The 9,463-nt window shown below is 38.2% G+C and overlaps 1 protein-coding gene across 2 annotated transcripts; it reads right to left on the bottom strand.

Annotated features, from left to right (window-relative positions):
• Nucleotides 1–1,810: 1,810 nt before the first annotated feature.
• Nucleotides 1,811–8,708, bottom strand: LOC124885545. 2 transcript variants are annotated; one of them, XM_047393452.1, is made up of 6 exons: nucleotides 6,926–8,708; nucleotides 6,699–6,810; nucleotides 6,442–6,579; nucleotides 5,995–6,324; nucleotides 3,249–3,498; nucleotides 1,811–3,136 (listed from the first exon to the last, which is right to left on the bottom strand). In XM_047393452.1, the coding sequence occupies exons 1-6, from the start codon at nucleotides 7,315–7,317 to the stop codon at nucleotides 1,866–1,868; spliced, it is 2,493 nt and encodes an 830-aa protein (XP_047249408.1). In that variant the 5' UTR covers nucleotides 7,318–8,708; the 3' UTR covers nucleotides 1,811–1,865. The 2 variants fall into 2 exon arrangements, with proteins under 2 accessions (XP_047249408.1, XP_047249409.1); XM_047393453.1 differs by having other exon boundaries at nucleotides 6,699–6,820; nucleotides 6,926–7,066.
• Between the last annotated feature and the right edge of the window lie 755 nt (nucleotides 8,709–9,463).

Here is a 9,463-nt window from a genome sequence, read left to right as displayed (position 1 = left end):
CCTCAAGTTATTCTTCGAACTTAAATTTGCCTAAAATAGAGAAATTAAACATCAAAAATATTAAACAACCAACATAAATGAGTAATTTTAATATAATTTAATCCTCAAGGATTCATCTAGATGAAATTAAAATTACAAAATAAATTAAATTAAATACAAACAAATAAAGGAGAAAGGATGAGATTTGGGCCCATTTCTAGCCCATTTTAAAATCTGTCCAGGTTTGGGACTGTAAAGTTATGGACTTTAAGTCCATTTTCAGCCTTATATCATATGTATATCAGAATCCTTCATGTTTGCGTTTCACTGTATACCGATGCATATTCATTGTATATCGGCTTATAAAATTGATATATTCATTCCATGCCTTCATTTAATGTTGTATACTACTGTATACAATCCTTTTTCTGTCTTCGCTGCTGTATATAACCTATATAATTCATGTATACTAGCCCCATTTGGACTTGAACTTGAGGCTGGGACTCGAAAGGAATGGGCCTCCATGGCCCATTTGGGAAGATGCAAGAGAAGAGAGTCCAACGGGACTCGGATCAATGTCACATGCCACAAAAAAGATAAAAATTAACACACGTTCTAAAGTAAATGAAAAGGATAATGTAAGTTGAACTTGATAAGCAAGAAACAATAAAATACATTCATGCACAAGGAAAAGAGGGTGACGATAAAAAACTACCATGAATGTTCATGAATTATAGTTTTTGTCAAAATAATATGAGAATAACAGTAATAATGCAAATAGATGCTTAACATATCAAAAGAGGAAAAGGGTGAGCCTTATCAATTAAATTATTGCATCTGCACATATTTGAAATGAAAACAAAACAACAACAACAACAAACAACCCAGTGTATTCCCACTTAGTGGGGTCTGGGGGGTAAGATGTACGCAGTCCATACCTCTACCTCTGATGAAGTAGAAAGGCTGTTTCCGAAAGACCCCCGGCTCAAGTCACAAGATATCACACAAACACATAGTACAACACAGAAGCAGATGACATAACATAGATACGACACCCATAATGAATATAAAACAGAGTAAAGCAGGAATGCAGGAATATAAAGCAGAGGAAAGCACATAGATTCGTAATAAACATGGAACACGGAACACGGAACACTGAATACGGAATCATAACAAGAAACACCCCCACCAATTAATTCCCTACACTAGCGACCCGAACTGGCCCTAATCCTCTGCCGTAATTCGCATCTTCCAGACCTTCCTATCTAGGGTCATGTCCTCGGTGAGCTGTAACTGTTCCATGTCCCGCCTAATCACCTCACCCCAGTACTTGTTCGGTCTACCCCTACCCCGTCTAAAACCATCCAACGCTAGCCTCTCACACCTACGGATCGGGGCATCCATGCCCCTCCTCTTCACGTGTCCGAACCATCTCAATCGTGCTTCCCGCATCTTACACTCCACTGAAGTCACACCAACCTTCTCCCGGATAGTCTCATTCCGAACTCTATCCCCTCGGGTCAGTCCACACATCCAGCGCAACATCCGCATTTCTGCCACCTTCATTTTTTGGATGTGGGAGTTCTTAACTGGCCAACACTCCGCTCCATACAGCAAGGCCGGACGGACTACCACCCTACCAAACATGGTCGAAGTATACACTACATATTTCACTCAGTTGTATATGGTGTAATGTGTATATATGCTGTGTATACATATGTATATTCATATGTATGGGTAAGTATAGATATGTATATTATATGTATAGGTATTATGTATACACTACCTACATATTTTGTAAACTAGATGGCCCAAAGGTATTGGGCTGTAATTTTCTCTAATTTAAACATCGACCAATAACTAATCACAGCATGATAAAATTCTACTCAAGAAGCACACTTCACCTTTCCAACCATGTGAATATCAGGACAAGAATTCCTCAGAGGCTGTCTTGTAAGCAAAATAAGATCATTGTCTGAGCAGCTTTTAGAACCAGATGAATCAACATCCTCGTGAACACAGCGAATAAAGTGAAAATCATCAATTCTTTCGACTGACATTACAGAAAGACTGCCGCAAGACATCTCTTCTGGAGAAGTCATCTCCTGAAAGGAACTCTGCAGTTGTGCCTTGAACTCCTCCAATATGAGAGGACGAAAAATTTCAACATATTCATCAACAGATTGGAAACAAACAGGAACCTCCTTTAATTTACTCAAACTATCATTATTTCCTTCGCCTGCACTTGTCAAACCAACTGTTGAGAAGTAATTGAACTCTAGAATAGGTCTATACCAATCATCAAGCCTCACAGTTTTAAATCTTTTTACTCCATCATCCAATCTCAAAGCGTTAGACCGATTTTCAACCGGTAAGCTGAGTTGAATGACTTTCCTTTTCGGACCAGAGAGACTTGTTTTTATGGAGAATGATCGTTGACGTCTAGCTGAAACGAGGAAAGCCGACTCCTGATCACCTCTATTTTCGCTTACGAGCTCTTTCAAGACTGCATCATTAGTTTTTATAACCCATTCCCCATCATTCTCTTTCGTACTTGCACCTCCATAAGATGAGCTCCCAAGAGAAGAATGAAGCTCAGAGGTGAGAGAACTATTTTCTTTGGAATTCAGATTTAAATAATTTAAACGGCACTTGATATCAGTTTCCTCGCTCTTAGGCTCCATAGCTTTTGAATTGACAAGAGGCGAATCCTTTCCCGCCTGTACTGCATTTAATTCAAATCTTGGGATATCCAGATCCAGACAAAGATCAACTGGCTGAGAAATCTTCCTGGAGTCAATTTCTTTCACAGGATCAGAATACACAACTTTCCCAGCAATATGGCCAACAAGTTTAGGATCAAAGTTGACACAAGAATTGATATCTGCACCAACAGAAGCATCTGTTTCTCTATCATCACCTGAATGAACTATCAAATTACTTATTTCCTTATCCACAAATCTTTTTGAGTCTGGAACATGCATTCTTTTACCCATCCTACTAAAAGGCTTGGCAGAGTTGTCGGCAAGAATAAATTCTTCCCCAGGCAAACATTTGGAATCAACATTAGTTTTTTTCAAGTCAGTGTAACTCCCATCCACAAGTGAAACAGAAAGCTGAGCAACTTGCTTGGTCATCTCATTCATTGGAATATTATCTGCAATACAGCAACGCGGTAAAACAAAATTTATCTAAAAATCTGATTATTATCATAATGGCACAACAGACAAGAAATACAAGCAACTTAACAAACAGAGTAATAAACTCACCACATGAAATAAGTTTCTCAAAATCTGCAGCTAATGAAGCAGGGACACCACAGCATGATTCTTTAATCAAAATCAACAATGAAATTAAAGCATCTTTCCAATATCTGACCACTACTGGAAGTGGTGAATGACCCCAATCTATCAGATCCCGAAGACATTGCGTCACTGCATTATTAAGGACTGCAGTCGGTTCTCGGCAAAGCCTTCCAAAAACAACAGGAAGGGTCTCTAATAATCTGATGCAGGTCATCTTAATACAAAGAAAACATACTTCGTTATAAAAGATGCATAGACAGGGGGCTGATCTTTGAATAGGAAAAGAGTGGACTCAGCATTAACGTTTTCCAACAAAGTGGTCAGCTATGGGCCAAATGCATGCACTGGAAATACAGAGACCTTACCTCTACCTTGGGGAGGTAGAACTCAACAAAACATTCAAATGCCAAACTATCTTGAGGATAAGAGAGAACAGTCATAATACACTTTCCATACATGTGAGAGAAAATACATACTCCAGTGCTGCCCACAAGAAAACCATGAATTATCACTCCCAGGACACACGGGCGAAAAGGTTGCGGAGGTTGAAGAGCCTATTCGTAAGATGAGGGGAATTACTTCATCAAATAAAATCCATTTACAGTCTCCATAAGCTCTTAAATGGGGAGGGAACAGGGATATCATGTTAGGGAAGTTGGAGCATTTCGAGAGGCATAGAGATTTTGGGCATTGTAGGTGCATAAGGCTTGCAGAGGTTAGAGACTATTTGTAAGATGAGGGAATTGCGACCGGGCCAGACAAGATCCCGTTGATTTGGGAAGAACGCAGGCGAGGCAGATATGGGGTTAGCTTATTGGGTTGTTCATTGTCATATTCAGGACGACAAAAATGCCAGAAGAATGGAAGCGAAGCTCCTATGATGGTTTCGCGGCACAAGAACAAGGGAAATTTTCAAAATTACAACTACAGAGGTTGGTGCACCCATGTAGTGCCAGGTTGTATAGAGGATTGGGTGTCTTGTGTATAGAACCATGGCGCGTTGTAGGTTCTTTACTTTTTGATATACTTCTTGTATACGGCTGATTTTGGCCCTGTGATTAATGAAATTGTTAACCTGATAAAAAATGATATAGTGTCATTTCAATAAATTTTGAGATTCATAGCATGACTTCACTTCTATCTATTGATATGATATATTGCACAGGTGTCTTATGTGCATTTTCTTGAAGTGATGAGATGGTACTAGCATCATACCGATTGTGGGCAATACCTAGTTCACACATAGTCCAGTTGCCACCACAGTGGTCCGAAACTAGAATGCATTGATGGTATGGGCATACAGTTAGGGTGTTATTGACTATGAACGATCAACTGAAATGCATAGCTTAACATAGGTAAGGGTGCACACCTTTTGGATGGTCTATTGCTACGAATAGGTCCCACTATGAGATTCAATTTTTTGAGTTATTCATGTATATTTGTTTCTTTTTGATAAGGTATCCATGTATATTTGTTGTCTTCATTTATACATGGTATAAAAGCTTCGCGTTTTTTGTACATTGTTCATTGCATGCACAATATTTTCAAGAACTTGCTCCACGAGGTATGACGGCGGGGTGGATTAGTGATCTTGTCGGGCCTGGGCGCACCCTTGTAATTGATTCTACTCTCTGCAGATTTACTAGTACCCCGGCAAGACCACATTGATCTTGTCTGAGGTAGTTGATTCCAGTTGAGGTGAGCAAACCACTATCTGTTTGTGGTGGCGGTTTCAGTTTATCTTTTCTTGTCTATTTTGGGGTATGCCCTAGAGTTGTACTAAGTGATTCCTAGATGCTCATCGGCATTGTAATTGTAATTGAGTTTCTAGGTTGCAATCAGACTCGTGTCGCTTTCTAGTCTTCCGATATATTGAGATTTTTTTCAAATCTAAGCTATGATTTATTTGGACTCTTGTGTTTCTTTATTGGGTTATAGATTATGGTTCGCCTACTGGGTAGACGTTCTGGTGCTTCCATGGCTCAAGAATTCGGGTCGTGATAAATAATTCTAATATTGTCTTTATTTCATTTTCTACCATCGAAGCATTGTGAAGACAGGAGGATAAGGCAATTGAAGCAAGAAGAGAGAAATTGGGAAAGAAGGGGAATTCAATGGGTGAAAACGAGGGGGTATACGGATTTCTTATATTGGGAAAAGTTACTATAAACCCTACTCCTATACTGATAAAATGTTTTGTTACTATTTCTTTTATCGTTAACAAGGTATTATATTAAAAGTCCAGTAACAAGAAGGTGTCGTACTGAATTTACAATGGGTAGCTCTCCATTACATATTGTGTACTGAGCTCAGAAAAGTCTAGGCCTTCATATCATTTACAATTGCCATGTTTAAAAAAATATATAAAAATTGCAATTAACAGGATGAATTGATGAATATTTCTTGTATATGAGATTTCCCCCGAAATGTTAATAAAATTATTTAACTAATCAACAAAAAGGCGAATATTTTATCATATTCAACAATTGGAGGCAAAAGGGATGATTTTCTTTTTTTTTAATAGGAAGTTCCCTATTTATTAAGAGTACCATGGTTTCCAAACTACAGAGCCACTCTCAACACACTCTGCACAAGGAGGAGATAACATGCAAGTTCATGCAGCCCTGAACCATTAAGTTAAAAATAATGCACGTAACCAGGAAAGAAAGAAATATCACTAGATAATAGATAAACACGCTAACATCCAGACCTGAGATGATTTTTGACCTATAAAAACCTTCCCAGCTGCCAAGCACTTCTGGACCGAAATCCAAGCCATTTCTGAGAGTAAGCAACAAAATTTCTCCCATAAAATGGAACTGACAACTGCGTTATGTGCATCCATGTGCTCATTTTGAGCTTGAAGCACTGGCTGCTTTAAGAATCCCCCTTGAGAAGAAAACTTCGAGATACCAACGTCCTCACAAGATTTTCCGACTAGAGGTTGGCTACATGAATTCCCTTCTTTTATTAGTTTGCACATAACAAAAAAGAAATGATGCAAAGTCTGAAATTCTGATAGAACGCAGTCCAACTGAACCTGAAAAGAGGCAAGCAGAAGTATGCCAAACAAATGAACAGGAGAGCAATTTTCCCAGTATTAGAAGAAATGCAGCCAGAAGAAAGGGAAATCAAAGACCGTACCGGTAGATCTTACCAGCTTTAGAGCATGTCTTATCCCTGTAAAGGTAGCTACGAGTGATGATGGGCTGGAGCAAAGAAACTGCAGTCCACTAGTTAGGCCTCGTGTATTTGAAAGTTGTTCAAGAATACACCGACCAACATGTCTAGCATTCTGCAGCAACCAGACAAGGTGGAGACAGCATTAATGCAGAGGCAAGATTCTTCATCAAGAATACAAAATGATTGCTTCAGTAATCCAATTGTATGGAACTTTTGAGAAGAAAATATTACGTCGTTGGGATCCACAAGCAGAAGAATCAAACTGTCACTAATCATGGGCTCCCATGTCCACTGCTTCCTTAGCTCCCCTTGCTCCATTCTGATGATGAAATGAGCAGTTGACCTGTAATAACCTCCAGAAAATAATCAAGAAAAGTGTTTATATGAACACAAAATTCTTCTGATCACTAGCAAAACCTCAGAATCAACAGCATTTAGCCATAGGATCAACTGCAAACCTCTTGAAAAGCCTAATTAGAGGTATACACTTTGTTGAGACCTTAATGGAGTTTTTAGATTCCACTCCCTCGCCACCATCATTTGAACCAGATGGAACCTTCCAATTGAAAACATGAGAGATATCTGAACCACAGGTTCTCAACCAGTGACCAACTGAAGGTGTCATATCCGAGTCATTATCAGATTCTAGTAAAGAAAGGCGTGACAAAGCCCAGAAAACAGCCTTAGCAAATGATATTGGAAGAATCGACGGATCAATTTCAACTAAAATCTCAAACCACAACATTGGGATGCACATCCAATCCCCACAGAGATCTGATGTTATATCAGCTTGAGAACTAAATTCGTTCCAACAACTGACATCATTTTCTTCAAAATCACAACCAAACATATTTCCTTGGCCCTCTTCTTCATCAAGCTGGAATGGCAAGCATCTTTCGGCACTAGTAGCAAGTTGATACTTCAGAATTGAAGTTATCAGAGCAGAAGCATCAGAGACTATAATAGTTTGAATAACATCAAATGCAGGTTGACGAAGAGAACTGTGAAGTGACGAATCCTTCAGAGAGGATACAAGGGAAGGTCCCCTGCAGAATTAAGTAGGACAAATCAGGAACCAACACTCCAACATTTAATTTTGAATTTATGGCTGCTTTGAGACAGAATTCAAGAATATATGCATATTGAAAGATATGAATTCCAACAAAGTAAAACAAGGAAATAGAAGAGAGATCCATCAAAACATTATACTCAAATGTGCAATCTTTCAAGGATATGCCTGGGTCCATTGTCCAGAACGATGTACATTTTAAAATATTGTTAGTGATTAGGAAAGATTATTTCGTAGTAATGGAATTCTGCAAGTAAGGAAACTTACCTTAGAATATGCGAATAACATCTATAAAGTCACGTATATTGAGTTTACTGCTTAAGACAAATAGTTTCTCTCTTCTCATCCCGCTCTTTAACGCATTATCGAACTTCACATGGTATCAGAATCAAAGAGAAATAAACTGCATTTAGGCATTCACCGGAAAGTTCTCTTTTCTTTAATGTATGGTTATCAGAAAAGTTTTTTAGCGAGTTTGAGCAAAGGTCTATAAACTGCTTAAAGGTTAGTACAATCCCGTCGCCAAATAAGACAACAAACTACACCAGGAGCATCGTCTCAACGAGGAATACATTGACCAAACAGTACTGAGTTTCCCACTGCACAAACCCTCACACACCGTCACATCGACTGACAGGCATTGGCACACGAAATCATGGACCAACGGTTGTCTCAGTCATTGCCATGTGTACAGCATGTAAGCAACATCTTAGACTTCGGCAAAGTTTTCTGGGAATGTTATTCATTCTTCTTTTCAAGCTGGAGCATATACGTCATAGGTCCAATTATAGTATAGTGCACATTAATTTAAAAAGATATACTTTGGAGTTATAAGATACTTCTAAATAAAATAAGTTACCTTATTAAAGTAGCCTAACAACTCACATATAGGAAACAACAATATAATGACTTAAAGTGGGCGCCTGGCAATGAAAGAAAAAAATTCACAGTTATTTGAAATTTCGAAGTAGTAGTTGTGTTTGGCCATACTTTTTGCAATAAATGTTTAGAATCTGGGTGTACTTTTTTAAAAAATTATGAAATATAACTTAAATGGGATTATTTCATAAGAAATAAAACAACAACAACAACAACAAACCCAGTGAATTCCCACAAAGTGGAATCTAGGGAGGGTAAGATGTACGCAGTCCATACCGCTGCCTCCGAAGAAGTAGAGAGGTTATTTCCGATAGACCCCCGGCTCAAGATAAAGAATAGTAAACAAGTGAATGGATAACATAATAAAATCAGGAACAAGAAATAGTAAAATAGTCATAAGAAATAAAAATTTAAGGTAAAATTGAAAAAAAAATGTGAAACGGGGCTTTGGATGTTTACCATATTGGAAGTACAACTTCAAGTTATATTTGGAATTTTTATGGCCAAACCCTGAATTCCAAATAAAGTAGAAAAATTTTCCAAAAAAAAAATTCTGATGGCCAAACAGGTCCTTATAATCATTTCGACAGATTGTTTCCTCTCTTGGTGTCTCTCTCTTTCACACATCAAAATAACTCCAATGTTTTTGATTCACATACAAAGTCGAACTAGACTTTGATCAAAATTCATTTTTAAGGTAAAATTAACAAGTTTGCTCAGTTAAATGACAAGAATTGTTTTAATAAGGCAAGTGTATTTCATTCATAAACAAGGCTGAGTTGGCCATATCCAGTGGAAAAAACAAAAAGTAAGGAATCTACAAAATCTGATTCTCTACAAAGTCCGCCCATTCTTGTATACAACTAGGCATATTATGGGTGCACCAAAAGAAAATGAGAGATCGGGGGCTACTCCTCATGATACAATACAACAATACAACAACAACAACAAACCCAGTGTATTCCCACCTGGTGGGGTCTGGGGGGTAGGATGTACGCAGTCCATACCTCTACCTCTGAAGAAGTAGAAAGGCTGTTTCCGATAGACC

This window comes from Capsicum annuum, chromosome 7 (assembly GCF_002878395.1).
Source record: "Capsicum annuum cultivar UCD-10X-F1 chromosome 7, UCD10Xv1.1, whole genome shotgun sequence".
NCBI classification, from domain to species: domain Eukaryota; kingdom Viridiplantae; phylum Streptophyta; class Magnoliopsida; order Solanales; family Solanaceae; genus Capsicum; species Capsicum annuum.
The sequence above is the reverse complement of the archived record's forward strand: the minus strand, read 5'-3'. Positions and strand labels throughout refer to the sequence as shown.